Here is a 15135-nt window from a genome sequence, read left to right as displayed (position 1 = left end):
GGCACCTCACCATGAGTCATACATACATTAGATAACCTTACCAACCACTCAACAATACAGTCACCCCCTTTTTTAATAAATTCCACTGCAATACCATCCAAACCTGCTGCCTTGCCGGCTTTCATCTTCCGCAAAGCTTTCACTACCTCTTCTCTGTTTACCAAATCATTTTCCCTAACCCTCTCACTTTGCACACCACCTCGACCAAAACACCCTATATCTGCCACTCTATCATCAAACACATTCAACAAACCTTCAAAATACTCACTCCATCTCCTTCTCACATCACCACTACTTGTTATCACCTCCCCATTTGCGCCCTTCACTGAAGTTCCCATTTGCTCCCTTGTCTTACGCACTTTATTTACCTCCTTCCAGAACATCTTTTTATTCTCCCTAAAATTTAATGATACTCTCTCACCCCAACTCTCATTTGCCCTTTTTTTCACCTCTTGCACCTTTCTCTTGACCTCCTGTCTCTTTCTTTTATACATCTCCCACTCAATTGCATTTTTTCCCTGCAAAAATCGTCCAAATGCCTCTCTCTTCTCTTTCACTAATACTCTTACTTCTTCATCCCACCACTCACTACCCTTTCTAATCAACCCACCTCCCACTCTTCTCATGCCACAAGCATCTTTTGCGCAATCCATAACTGATTCCCTAAATACATCTCATTCCTCCCCCACTTCCCTTACTTCCATTGTTCTCACCTTTTTCCATTCTGTATTCAGTCTCTCCTGGTACTTCCTCACACAGGTCTCCTTCCCAAGCTCACTTACTCTCACCACCCTCTTCACCCCAACATTCACTCTTCTTTTCTGAAAACCCATACAAATCTTCACCTTAGCCTCCACAAGATAATGATCAGACATCCCTCCAGTTGCACCTCTCAGCACATTAACATCCAAAAGTCTCTCTTTCGCACGCCTGTCAATTAACACGTAATCCAATAACGCTCTCTGGCCATCTCTCCTACTTACATAAGTATACTTATGTATATCTCTCTTTTTAAACCAGGTATTCCCAATCATCAGTCCTTTTTCAGCACATAAATCTACAAGCTCTTCACCATTTCCATTTACAACACTGAACACCCCATGTATACCAATTATTCCCTCAACTGCCACATTACTCACCTTTGCATTCAAATCACCCATCACTATAACCCGGTCTTGTGCATCAAAACCACTAACACACTCATTCAGCTGCTCCCAAAACACTTGCCTCTCATGATCTTTCTTCTCATGCCCAGGTGCATATGCACCAATAATCACCCACCTCTCTCCATCAACTTTCAGTTTTACCCATATTAATCGAGAATTTACTTTCTTACATTCTATCACATACTCCCACAACTCCTGTTTCAGGAGTATTGCTACTCCTTCCCTTGCTCTTGTCCTCTCACTAACCCCTGACTTTACTCCCCAGACATTCCCAAACCACTCTTCCCCTTTACCCTTGAGCTTCGTTTCACTCAGAGCCAAAACATCTAGGTTCCTTTCCTCAAACATACTACCTATCTCTCCTTTTTTCACATCTTGGTTACATCCACACACATTTAGGCACCCCACTCTGAGCCTTCGAGGAGGATGAGCACTCCCCGCGTGACTCCTTCTTCTGTTTCCCATTTTAGAAAGTTAAAAAAATACAAGTAGGGGAGGATTTCTGGCCCCCCCGCTCCCGTCCCCTCTAGTCGCTTTCTACGACACGCGAGGAATACGTGGGAAGTATTCTTTCACCCCTATCCCCAGGGATAATATACATATATATATACATATACACATACACACACATACACATACATACGCGCATACACACACACACACACACACAAGTAAGACATCCATATTTGGATGAAACAGAAGTGGCAAGAGAACCACTTTGCATTCATAGTCTTGAGCTCAGTCCTAAGCACAGGCTCTGTCAGCAGAACAGTATAGGCTGGAGAAGCCAATGTCAAAAGCTATTTAAAGTACATTAATAATCATCTGTATTTCCACTAAATGTATTTTTCCATGATTAGTGTGATGAAGAAATATTTTCCTCAAAATTCAAAATTTTTTTTTTTTTTTTTTTTTTTTTTTTTTTTTTTCCAAATGAAGGAACAGAGAAGAGGTCCAGGTGAGGATATTCCCTCAAGGGCCCAGTCCTCTGTTCTTAACGCTACCTCGCTATCGCGGGAAATAGCGAATAGTATGAAAAAAAAAAAAATATATATATATATCCCTTTATCCTTGGGGGTAGGAGAGAAAGAATACTTCCCACATATCCCCTGTGTTTTGTAGAAGGCAACTAAAAGGGGAGGGAGCGGGGGGCTGGAAATCCTCCCCTCTCACTTTTTTTTAATTTTCCAAAAGAAGGAACAGAGAAGGGGGCCAGGTGAGGATATTCCCTCAAAGGTCCAGTCCTATGTTCTTAACCCTACCTCGCTAACGCGGGAAATGGCGAATAGTTTGAAAGAAAGAAAGAATATATATATTTTTGATAATGAATTCATGAGTTGTAGATCTTCCAAAATCTTGAAAGAAACAAGGATCACTGCCTGGACCTCTTCTTACAACCACTGTGTGTGTGTATGTGTGTATGTGTGTGTGTGTGTGTGTGTGTGTGTGTGTGTGTGTGTGTGTGTGTGTGTGTGTGTGTTTCCTTTGTTCTATTTTGCTAAAAAATTTTCCATGCATTGAAGGATTCTCACCCTTATACATGTGTGAGCTTTATTTTTAATGCAAATAATTTTTTTTCCAGAGTCTTACACATATATTCATGTATATGTTGCTTTAATGCACAGACTTTGATATGAAAGTACTCTAAGCTGTTATCTGAATACATCATAAACTGTTGCAGGTCCATATATAAGGAGTACATACGTTTATACAAGAAGCATCTTATAGAGGGCTATAGCAGTGAACTGGAGGCTGATCTAATGAAACTGGAAGACATATTAAATCTCACCAACATTGTGTTGGCTCGCATGCATGCCAAGATTGAGGTAGGAAGTAAAGAATTATATGTTTGTATATTGTACAGGCCACCTGTTCATGTCTGTTGGGTACTTTCAAACAGAGTATCTGGAAAATTTAAAAATTTCCTCGCTTTGATAATTTAACATAAGTGAAAAAGTGAAAATATTTTGAGCACACAGGGCCTAAACATACAGGAGAGTGAAAGGCCTGCATGTAAAGTGAATACGGAATGATGTGGTATACTGAACCAGGACATGTGAAACATTCGGGGTAAACCATGAAAAGGTCTGTGGAGCTTGATTGTGGATAGGGTGCTGTGGTTTCTGTTCATTACATATGACAGTAAGGGAATGGATGTGAGTAGATGCAGCTTTTCTTCATCTGTTCCTGATGCACTATATTCATACATTTAAGGCATCACAGTACATTAATATTTCATTATATATCAGTACAGGTCATAGGCTACAATTTGATCATGATATAGGTTTGGGTAAACTTACAACAGTAATGAAAGTATAATTACATGCATCAACTTAGGGGTGATAACCATTGACTATATCAAACGTTAGTGAGTATCCAGTAAGCATGAAAGTCTTAACTTCATGCAGTAAGATAGAGGCATTTAATGGATGATGTTCTTAAAGTTAATATCAAAACTTGTCATTGCATTATATACTATACGGTAGAGATTGTTGAAGATTCGTGACACCAAAGATAGTTTACCATATATTGATATGTGTAGACATAATAGATGTATGATAATTGGAAAAGTAACAGCAACATAAACATCTCTGCATAATATATCAAATGTGGTGATCATGCAAGATTCATGAATGCCTAAATATCAAATACAGTACTGATATAGTGGCAATAAATGTATACAGGTAGGTGACTTGAGATCTGATGGTCCAAGAACTGGAATGTTCCAAAAACCAGCAGTTCTAGGGTTAAGGTCCAGAGGCTGAAAAGTACACTAAATGATATTCAATAAAATTTTCATTTGAGCCCAGAATGTTTAACTGTCCATTACCAACTGTGACTTTGTAACACTGTTGAACAAACACCAACATATGCATCATTGCATACTTTATTATGTATGGCATCAAATAATATGGCACCTAAATATCACTTAGCCAAACAAAAGAATCTGCCTGGCCTCAGCCTCACTTGACAGAGTTCCCCGCATTTCACTTATTGCCTGTTTTCTAGCAGAGGATTGTTCCACAATAACAAATTTGGCAGAAGCTAAAAACCAATAGAATATGAAAATGGGGCAGAAAGAAAGGCATCTCAAGAAACTAATCCATCTCCAAATAAGTGACAATTGCAACTTCAAAACATCTGTAGGCACATTCTCACCCATAGGTATCTTGTGATGAAACTACAGTGATTTTATATATTGCATGAGGGTATTATGGTTGGATCATATCACTAACCCATTTTTAATCTTAGAATACAAGATTCAAGGGCAATATAGAAACCTTATACCCTACAAGAGACAGGCATCTCATCATGACAAGTTATTACAATAATGGTAGCTTTGAGGAAGAATGCACATGAGGTATTATCAAGCCTCCATGCGATGGGGCATTCCTTAACGTATCATTAGATGGTACCATGTGATTTCTTGTCAGTAGAGATTCTACCCTGGCTTGAAATAAAAGCACGATCACCTTCTACAGTGGCTGATGGCAGAGTGCATTGGCATAATATATCAATGCAGATGTCACCCATCAGCCTTCTGGCAATGATCTCCCAAAATCAGTGCATGAGCAAAATGCAATTTCCATAAGTGGCTTCATCACCTAGGCATCATGTCATGCTTCCCTGACAGTCACTGATTCCCTCATTAACAAGGTACAAATGTCTTTAGTGTCTGACAGCCAGTTGAAATATGACATTACTCTTTATCACTCCACTTCAGGCAACCGACAAACAGTAAATTTTGTGTACTTGCAGTAGGATAAAATGGCCACAAAGTATGGTGAGCTGCATAAGGAGAAAGGCCAAGCAAGGTTAGGCAGTAGGCTAAGTTGTTGGTTTGCTGAGTCAAATCAAGTGGAGTGTGAGGCTAGGGTCAGCAGTGATGAAGGGCATGATGGGACTGGATGGGGCATGAGAGAATCTGGTGACCTGGTGGCACCAGGCTGTAATTATGAGAGGTATCAGAGCTAGATGGAACTAGACTGGGGCTTTGACAGGTAGTAGAGCACATTCGAATTAGAGTCAGGCTGTAGGAGCAATGGGACACACTTGGGAGATTTATCAACCTTAAAATACTGTCCTTGGGTCTGTTAGACCTGATTCTTTCTGAAGTTCATTTGTTCTATGGAGTTCCTACCTGTGTACAACCATGTGGGTCCCTTTACCTTTAGTTCTTCTTTAGACATCACTGAGGGTGGTTGCTTTCTTCTGTGCTCCTAGTCCTTCTTTGTATCTTAAGGTGTGTGGGTCTGATAGACCCATAGATATTGATAGTGTAGGGGAATGAATAAGCTTTAAATAATGAATGGTCATCAGATCATGGTAATGCTGGGAAGCTCTCTATTTGTCAGCAGGAAGCTGGTGGTCTGGAGAAAGGATATCTCTGATATTAAGTCCCTATTATGAAAAGTTTTTGTGTTATGTTTATAAGAATAACTTTCAATTTTCATTTTTTTCTGCCTTTTTTTCAAGAACCAGTTTCATTTCTGTTTCTTATATTTTTGTATTTCATTAAGGTAAAGTAAAGATTTAAAATCATGTAATTTTTTGTTTTCAGTAAATTATAATTAGAATGATTTTGTAACTCAAAGGTAATAAGATTATTCCACATTATTGATGGTAGCATTTAAGGATAAAGGCACACTTAGTCAGAGAGAGGCAAGGGTAGGATGAGTCCAGGCATGTTGCTGCTTGCATATTTTTACGGCAGGGAAATCCATACGAACAGTACACAGAAATATCACTCAGTCTGTGTTGTATAGGCAAGACATACCAGAGCATGGATGGTGTCATGGGTGCAGTTATCTCAAAGAACAGTTACTCAGCTTTCTTGTTAATGATTTGGTGAAATGTAGTATTACAAGGATTCAGACAAATTACTTGAATTTATTTTCTTCGGACAGCATACAATGAGACACTATTACATCAATCTCCTCAAGGAGTGCTCCATTATGGACTGATTAGTTGCTTGCATAGGGCAGCTCCTCATGACAAATGTTAACTTCATAGAGCCGGTTGTCTGGGGCCACATAGTGAAGCTTAGTAAGGTGGATGGTGCAAAAGCTGAAGTTAGATTCACAAAAGAAAAAGTAAAGGTGCTCCAAGATCACGGGAAAATGAAAGAATTAAAGTGTATGTGCCTCAAGAAGTTTACATGATGGAATATATGTCCTAACCCTGAATACATCAGCAATGCATAAGAGGTATATATGATGCATAATTGATATTAGGGCTTCTTTTCTCATCAGGATCTCTGGAAAAATTGATTTAGATCATCCTCACCAGTACAGCATAGTTGTGCCATGTTACACTGTATAAAAACTGTGCCAGTTGTAATATTTCAACCTTTTTTATATCATTATATTTACATCTTCAGAATCGTACTTAATATCTTGAGGAACCACATGGTGATTTTGTAATTAAGATATGTCTGTATGCCTAATTCTAGATCTCAAAGGATGAGCCAAGTCTAGTCCATCCAGTAGAGTCTTCTAGTGCATTCTGGTTCTCTTGGCTGTGGCAGAGAGGTAGCACCCATGTTGTGGATAAAGAAGAGACTGTAGATATTGTAGGGGCTCGGAGAAAGAATGGACTATTCACATCCCTCACAGAGGATGAACGGCATCAGCTGCAGGCAGCTCTTTTGCATTTAGAGGCACCACGAGATGATATGCACAGAGATGATATTGGTATGTTATGGAGTATATTTTTTGTATGTTTTGCTTGATTACAAACACTTTTTCAGTAGATGGTGTATTTTTTCTGTTAAAGTGATAAACTGGAAAAGATTATAAAGTAGGCAGTCAAAGAAGAAACATTAAGAAAGCTACAGGCAAAGATATGGAAAAAGTGGTAAGTGAAATGGAATAGCTTGTTGGTAGAGGAATGTGTACAAATAGAGAAAGTTTAGGAATTGAAAAATGACTTTGCTTAAAAAAAGTGGCATGCCTGATATGAGAGAGAGGATATGATTCTGAAGTAATTAAATTATAGAGTGAATCTCCCTATATGCTGATGTAGCATGTAAGATTTAGGAATGAAGAAAGATGCAGAAAACGATTTGATGGTAAGATTACCCATTTTCAGTAATAAGAGTCTTGTTTCTCTCTGTATTTGTAATGTACTTGTGACTGTTTCCATAAATAAAGCCATTTTGGCTAGGATTATTCCTGAGACTAAAAAGCAGTCAAAAAACATGAGTACTTTAACTAAGAATCATCTCCTTGTTTCTGTTATACAAACAACCCTCACCACCCTCCCCCAACTTGAAAAAATGCATTTGCAGACTTGCATTGTACAGGGAAACTCACTCAGTTTGTCCCCTCTAATTCTTTGAGATTCATACAGACATCAGGCTGGAAGAGATAAAAGAGGAGAAAGGTGAGGGAAAATATGAGTCATAATGAAATGAAGTGTGTGAAGAAAGGTAATCCTTTCATCTCTCTCTCTCTCTCTCTCTCTCTCTCTCTCTCTCGCTCTCTATGTATGTGTGCAAGTAGGAAGAGAGGAAAGTGATCGGTTCTCTGTGAATATGGGTTTGCGGCAGGGGTGCGTGATGTCTCCATGGTTGTTTAATTTGTTTATGGAAGGGGCTGTTAGGGAGGTGAATGCAAGAGTTTTGGAGAGAGGGGCAAGTATGCAGTCTGTTGTGGATGAGAGAGCTTGGGAAGTGAGTCAGTTGTTGCTCGCTGACAATACAGTGCTGGTGGCTGATTCGGGTGAGAAACTGCAGAAGCTGGTGACTGAGTTTGGTAAAGTGTGTGAAAGAAGAAAGTTAAGAGTAAATGTGAATAAGAGTAAGGTTATTAGGTACAATAGGGCTGAGGGACAAGTCAATTGGGAGGTAAGTTTGAATGGAGAAAAACTGGAGGAAGTGAAGTGTTTTAGATATCTGGGAGTGGATTTAGCAGCAGATGGAACCATGGAAGTGGAAGTGAATCACAGGTGGGGGAGGGGGCAAAAGTTCTGGGAGCATTGAAGAATGTGTGGAAGTCGAGAACATTATCTCGGAAAGCAAAAATGGGTATGTTTGAAGGAATAGTGGTTCCAAAAATGTTATATGGTTGCAAGGCATGGGCTATAGATAGAGTTGTGCAGAGGAGGGTGGATGTGTTAGAAATGAGATGTTTGAGGGCAATATGTTGTGTGAGGTGGTTTGATCAAGTAAGTAATGAAAGGGTAGGAGAGATGTGTGGTAATAAAAAGACTGTGGTTGAGAGAGCAGAAGAGGGTGTTTTGAAATGGTTTGGTCATTTGGAGAGAATGAGTGAGGAAAGATTGACAAAGAGGATATATGTGTCAGAGGTGGAGGGAACAAGAAGTGGGAGACCAAATTGGAGGTGGAAAGATGGAGTGAAAAAGATTTTGAGCGATTGGGGCCTGAACATGCAGGAGGGTGAAAGGCATGCAAGGAATAGAGTGACTTGGAACGATGTGGTATACCGGAGTCTACGTACTGTCAGTGGATTGAACCAGGGCATGTGAAGTGTCTGGGATAAACCATGGAAAGTTTTGTGGGTCCTGGATGTGGAAAGGGAGCTGTGGTTTCAGTGCATTATACATGACAGCTAGAGACTGAGTGTGAACAAATGTGGCCTTTGTTGTCTTTTCCTAGCGCTACTTCGTGCACATGCGGGGGGAAGGGGTTGTCATTTCATGTGTGGTGGAGTGGCACTAGGAATGAATAAAGGCAGACAGTATGAATTATGTACATGTGTATATATGTATAGGTCTGTGTGTGTATATATATATGTATGCGTTAAGATGTATAGGTATGTATATGTGCATGTGTGGACATGTATGAATATACATGAGTATGTGGGTGGGTTGGGCCATTCTTTCGTCTGTTTCTTTCATACTATTCGCCATTTCCCGCATCAGTGAGGTAGCATTAAGAACAGAGGACTGGACCTTTGAGGGAATATCCTCACCTGGCCCCCTATTCTGTTGCTTCTTTTGGAAAATTAAAAAAAAAAATAAAAGAGAGGGGAGATTTCCTGCCCCCTGCTCCCTTCCCTTTTAGTCTCCTTCTATAAAGGATGTATGTGTCAGAGAGGGAGGGACCAAGGAGAAGCACAAGACCATATTGGAGGTGGAAGGAAGGAGTGAAAAAGATTTTGTGATTGGGGCCTGAACATACAGGAGTGTGAGAGGCATGCAAGGAATAGAGTGAATTGGAATGATGTGGTATACCAGGGTCGATGTGCTGTCAATGGTAAAACCAGGACATGTGAAACTAATGGAGTAAACCATGGAAAGGTCTGTGAGGCCCGGATGAGGATAGGGAGCTATGGTTTTGGTGCATAACTCATGAAAGCAGGAGACTGAGTGTGAACAAATGTAGCCTTTTTTTGTCTGTTTTTCTGGAGATACCTTGCTGAAGCAGGGATGGGGTAGTGTCAGGAATGGATAAAGGCACACAAGTATGAATATGTACATGTATATATATGTACATGTCTGTGTATTTATATGTATATAACTTGATATGTATATGTATGTATATGTGAGTGTATGTGTGTTTACATATGCGACTATGATTGGATGAGCCATTCTTCGTCTGTTTCCTGGCACTACCTCACTGATGTGGGAGACAGTCATCAAATATAATAGATAAATGAATATGATATGTACAGAGCATCAGATTAGGGAAGAGCAGTGTGGATCAGGTGTCTGCTTTGAAGAATGTATATGTGAAATACTTAGAAAAATAGATGGATTTCTATGTAGCATTTATGGATCCGGAAAAGGCATATGATAGGGTTGATAGACATGCTTTGTGGAGGGTTTTAAGAGTATATGGTGTGGGAGGTAAGTTGCTAGAAGCAGAGAAAATTTTTTCCAAGGATGTAAGGCATGTATAAGAGTAGGAAGAGAGGAAAGTGATTGGTTCCCACTGAATGTCGGTTTGTGGCAGGGGTTCATGATGTCTCCATGGTTGTTTAATTTGTTTATGGATGGGGTGGTTAGGGAGGTGAATGCAAGGGTTTTGGAGAGAGAGACAAATATGAGTTCTGTTGTGGAAGAGATGGCCTGGGAAGTGAGACAGTTGTTGTTCGCTGTTGATACAGCGCTGCTGGCTGATACAGTTGAGAAACTACTGAAGTTGGTGACTGAGTTTCGTAAGGTGTGTGAAAGGAAAAAGTTGAGAGTAAATATGAATTAGAGCAAGGTTATTAGGTTCAGAGGGGTTGAGGGACAAGTTGATTGGGAGGTAAGTTTGAATGGGGAAAAACTGGAGGAAGTGAGGTGTTTTAGATATCTGAGAGTGGACTTAGCAGCGGATGGAACTACGGAAGCAGAAGTGAGTCACAGGGTTGGAGAGGGGTGAAGGTTCTGGGAGTATTGAAGAATGTGTGGAAGGTGAGAACATTACCTTGTAGAACAAAATTTGGTATGTTTAAAGGAAAAGCAGTTCCAACAATGTTATATGGTTGCGAAACATGGGCTATAGATAGGGATGTAGGGTGTGGAGAATACATGCATTGGAAATGAAATGTTTGAGGACAATATATGGTGTAAGATGGTTTAGTCGAGTAGGTAATGAAAGGGTAAGAGAGATGTGTGATAATAAAACAGTTGTGGTTGAGAGAACAGAGGAGGGTGTATTGAAATGGTTTGGTCACAAAGAGAATGAGTAAGAAAAGATTGACAAAGAGGATGTATGTCAGAGGTGGAGGAAACAAAGAGTAGCAGGAGACCAAATTAGAAGGTGGAAGGATGGAGTGAAAAAGATTTTAAGCAATCAGGGCCTGAACATACAGGAGACTGAAAGTTGTGCATGGAATAGAGTGAATTTGAACAATGTGGTATATCGGAGTCGACGTAGTGTCAATGGATTCAACCAGGGCCTTTGAAGCGTCTGGGGTAAACCATGAAAAGGTCTGTGGGGCCTAGATGTTGAAAGGGAGTTGTTGTTTTGGTGAATTACACATGACAGCTAGAGAGTGAGTGTGAGCAAATGTGGCTTTAATTGTCTTTTCGTGGCGTTGTATATACGGGAGGTGGGTGCTGGATATATGGGAGGTGGGCAGATTAGAAAGGGTAGTGAGCAGTGGGATGAAGAAGTAAGATTATTTGTGAAAGAGAAGAGAGAGGCATTTGGATGAGTTTTGCAGGGAAATAATGGAAGTGACTGGTAGATGTATAAAAGAAAGAGGCAGGAAGTCAAGAGAAAGTGCAAAAGGTGAAAAAAAAAAAAAAGGGCAAATGAGAGTTGGAATGAGAGAGTATCATTTAATTTTATGGAGAATGAAAAGATGTTGTGGAAGGACATAAATAAAGTGCATAAGACAAGAGAACAAATAGGAACATCGGTGAAGGGGGCTAACAGGGAGGTGATAACAAGTAGTGATGACGTGAGAAGGAGATGGAGTGAGTATTTTGAAGGTTTGCTGAATGTGTTTCATGAGAGAGTGGCAAATATGGGGTGCTTTGGGTGAGGTGGTGTGTGAAGTGAGAGGGTTAGGGAGATTGATTTGGTACACAGAGAAGAGGTAGCAAAACTTTGCGGAAGATGAAAGCCGGCAAGGCAGCGGGTTTGGGTGGTATTGCAATGGAATTTATTTTAAAAGGGGTTGACTGTGTTGTTGACTGGTTTGTAAGGTTATGTAATGATGTATGACTCATGGTGAGGTGCCTGAGGATTGGTGGAATGCATGCATAGTGCCATTGTACAAAGGCAAAGAGGATAAAGGTCAGTGCTCAAATTACAGAGGTACAAGTTTGTTGAGTATTCCTGGAAAATTATATGGGAGGGTATTGATTGAGATGGTGAGGGCATGGACTGAGCATCAGATTGAGGAAGATCAGTGTGGTTTCAGAAGTGGTAGAGGATGTGTGGATCTGGTGTTTGCTTTGAAGAATGTATGTGAGAAATACATAGAAAAGCAAATAGATTTGTTTGTAGCATGTATGGATCTGGAGAAGGCATATGATGGAGTTGATAGAGATGCTCTGTGGAAGGTATTAAGAATGTATGGTGTGGGAGGGAAGTTTTTAGAAGCAGTGAAAAGTTTTGATCGAGGATGTAAGGCATGTGTATGAGTCGGAAGAGAGGAAAGTGATTGGTTCTCAGTGAATGTTGGTTTGCGGCAGAAATGTGTGATGTCTCCATGTTTGTATAATTTGTTTATGGGTGGGGTTGTTAGAGAGGTGAATGCAGGAGTTTTGGAGAGAGGGGCAAGTATGCAGCCAGTTGTGCATGAGAGAACTTGGGAAGTGAGTCATTTGTTGTTCGCTGATGATACAATGCTGATGGCTGATTTGGATGAGAAACTGCAGAAGCTGGTGACTGAGTTTGGTTAAATGTGTGAAAAGAGAGAGCTGAAAGTAAGTGTGAATAAGAGCAAGGTTATTAGGTACAGTAGGGTTAAGGGACAAGTGAATTGGGAGGTAAGTTTGATTGGAGAAAAACAGGAGGAAGTGAAGTGTTTTAGATATCTCGGAGTGGATTTGGCATTGGATGGAAGCATGGAAGCGGAAGTGAGTCACAGGGTGGAGGAGGGGCAAAAGTTCTGGAAGCATTGAAAAATGTGTGGAATGCGAGAACATTATCTCAGAAAGCATAAATGGATATGTTTAAAGGAATAGTGGTTCCAACAATGTTATATGGTTGTGAGGCGTGGGCTATAGATAGAGTTGTGTGGAGGAGGGTGGGTGTGTTGCAGATGAGATGTTTAAGGACAATATGTGGTGTGAGGTGATTTGATCGAGTGATTAATGAAAGGGTAAGAGAGATGTGTGGTAATAAAAAGAATGAGGTTAAGAGAGGAGAAGCGGGTGTTTTGAAATGGGTTGGTCACATGGAGAGAATGAGTGAGGAAAGATTGACGAAGAGGATTAATGTGTCAGAGGTGGAGGGAACGAGAAGTTGGAGACCAAATTGGAGGTGGAAGGATGTAGTGAAACACATTTTGAGTGATTGGGGCCTAAACGTGCAGGAGGATGAAAGACATGCACATAATAGAGTGAATTGGAATGATGTGGTATACCGGGGTTGACGTGCAGTTAGTGGATTGAAACACGACATGAGAAGTGTCTTGGGTAAATCATGGAAAGTTTTGTGGGTCCTGGATGTGAAAAGGGAGCTGTAGTTTCGGTGCATTATACATGACAGCTAGAGAATGAGTGTGAACGAACATGGCCTTTTGTTGTCTTTTCCTAGCGCTATTTCGCGTGCATGTGAAGGAGGGGTATGTCATTTCATATGTGGCAGGGTGGTGATGGGAATGAATAATGGTAGCAAGTATGAATTATGTACGTGTGTATATATGTATATGTTTGTGGTATATATATATGTGTATACGTTGAAAAATATAGGTATGTATGCATGCGTGTGTGGACGTATATGTATATTACATGTTTATGTGGGTGGGTTGGGCCATTCTCTTGTCTGTTTCCTTGCGCTACCTCACAAAGTATAATAAAAATAGATATTAGGAATATATGTATATATAGGAATATATATATATATCCCTGGGGATAGGGGAGAAAGAATACTTCCCACACATTCCTCACGTGTCGTAGAAGACGACTAAAGGGGATGGGAGCAGGGGGCCAGAAACCCTCCCCTCCTTGTATTTTGACTTTCTAAAAGGGGAAACAGAAGAAGGAGCCACGCGGGGAGTGCTCATCCTCCTCGAAGACTCAGATTGGGGTGTCTAAATGTGTGTGGATGTAACAAAGATGAGAAAAGAGGAGAGATGGTAGTGTGTTTGAGGAAAGGAACCTGGATGTTTTTGCTCTGAGTGAAATGAAGCTCAAGGGTAAAGGGGAAGAGTGGTTTGAGAATGTCTTGGGAGTAAAGTCAGGGGTTAGTGAGAGGACAAGAGCAAGGGAAGGAGTAGCACTACTCCTGAAACAGGAGTTGTGGGAGTATGTGGTAGAGTGTAAGAAAGTAAATTCTGGGTTGATATGGGTAAAACTGAAAGTTGCTAGAGAGAGATGGGTGATTATTGGTACATATGCACCTGGGCATGAGAAGAAAGATCATGAGAGGCAAGTGTTTTGGGAGCAGCTGAATGAGTGTGTTAGTGGTTTTGATGCACAAGACCGGGTTATAATGATGGGTGATTTGAATGCAAAGGTGAGTAATGTGGCAGTTGAGGGAATAATTGGTATACATGGGGTGTTCAGTGTTGTAAATGGATATGGTGAAGAGCTTGTGGATTTGTGTGCAAAGAAAGGACTGGTAATTGGGAATAGCTGGTTGAAAGAGTGAGATATACATAAGTATACGTATGTAATTAGGAGAGATGGCCAGAGAGCGTTATTGGATCATGTGTTAATTGATAGGTGCGCGAAAGAGAGACTTTTAGATGTTAATGTGCTGAGAGGTGCAACTGGAGGGATGTCTGATCATTATCTTGTGGAGGTGAAGGTGAAGATTTGTAGAGGTATTCAGAAAAGAAGAGAAAATCTTGGGGTGAATAGAGTGGTGAGAGTAAGTGAACTTGGGAAGGAGCCTTGTGTGAGGAAGCACCAGGAGAGACTGAGTACAGAATGGAAAAAGGTGAGAACAAAGGAGGTAAGGGGAGTGGGGGAGAAATGGGATGTATTTAGGGAAGCAGTGATGGCTTGTGCAAAAGGTGCTTGTGGCATGAGAAGTGTGGGAAGTGGGTAGATTGGAAAGGGCAGCGAGTGGTGGATGAAGAAGTAAGATTATTAGTGAAAGAGAAGAGAGAGGCATTTGGACAATGTTTGCAGGGAAAAAATGCAAATGAGTGGGAAATGTATAAAAGAATGAGGCATGAGGTCAAGAGAAAGGTGCAAGAGGTGAAAAAAAGGGCAAATGAGAGTTGGGGTGAGAGAGTATCATTAAATTTTAGGGAGAATAAAAAGATGTTTTGGAAGGAGTTAAATAAAGCGCGTAAGACAAGGGAGCAAATGGGAACTTCAGTGAAGGGCGCTAATGGGGAGGTGATAACAAGTAGTGGTGATATGAGAAGGAGATGGAGTGAGTATTTTG

General features: G+C 40.6%; 1 protein-coding gene across 1 annotated transcript in view; it reads left to right on the top strand.

The window, feature by feature from the left end:
- Positions 1-15135, top strand: part of LOC139764960 (intermembrane lipid transfer protein VPS13A-like) — a 1504808-nt gene that overhangs the window by 257650 nt on the left and 1232023 nt on the right. Inside the window, 2 exon segments of the mRNA XM_071692018.1 lie at positions 2807-2992; positions 6619-6859. Of these exon segments, the coding sequence (XP_071548119.1) occupies positions 2807-2992; positions 6619-6859 (427 nt within the window).

Source organism: Panulirus ornatus, chromosome 52, assembly GCF_036320965.1.
Source record: "Panulirus ornatus isolate Po-2019 chromosome 52, ASM3632096v1, whole genome shotgun sequence".
Taxonomy (NCBI): Eukaryota; Metazoa; Arthropoda; class Malacostraca; order Decapoda; family Palinuridae; genus Panulirus; species Panulirus ornatus.
The sequence above is the reverse complement of the archived record's forward strand: the minus strand, read 5'-3'. Positions and strand labels throughout refer to the sequence as shown.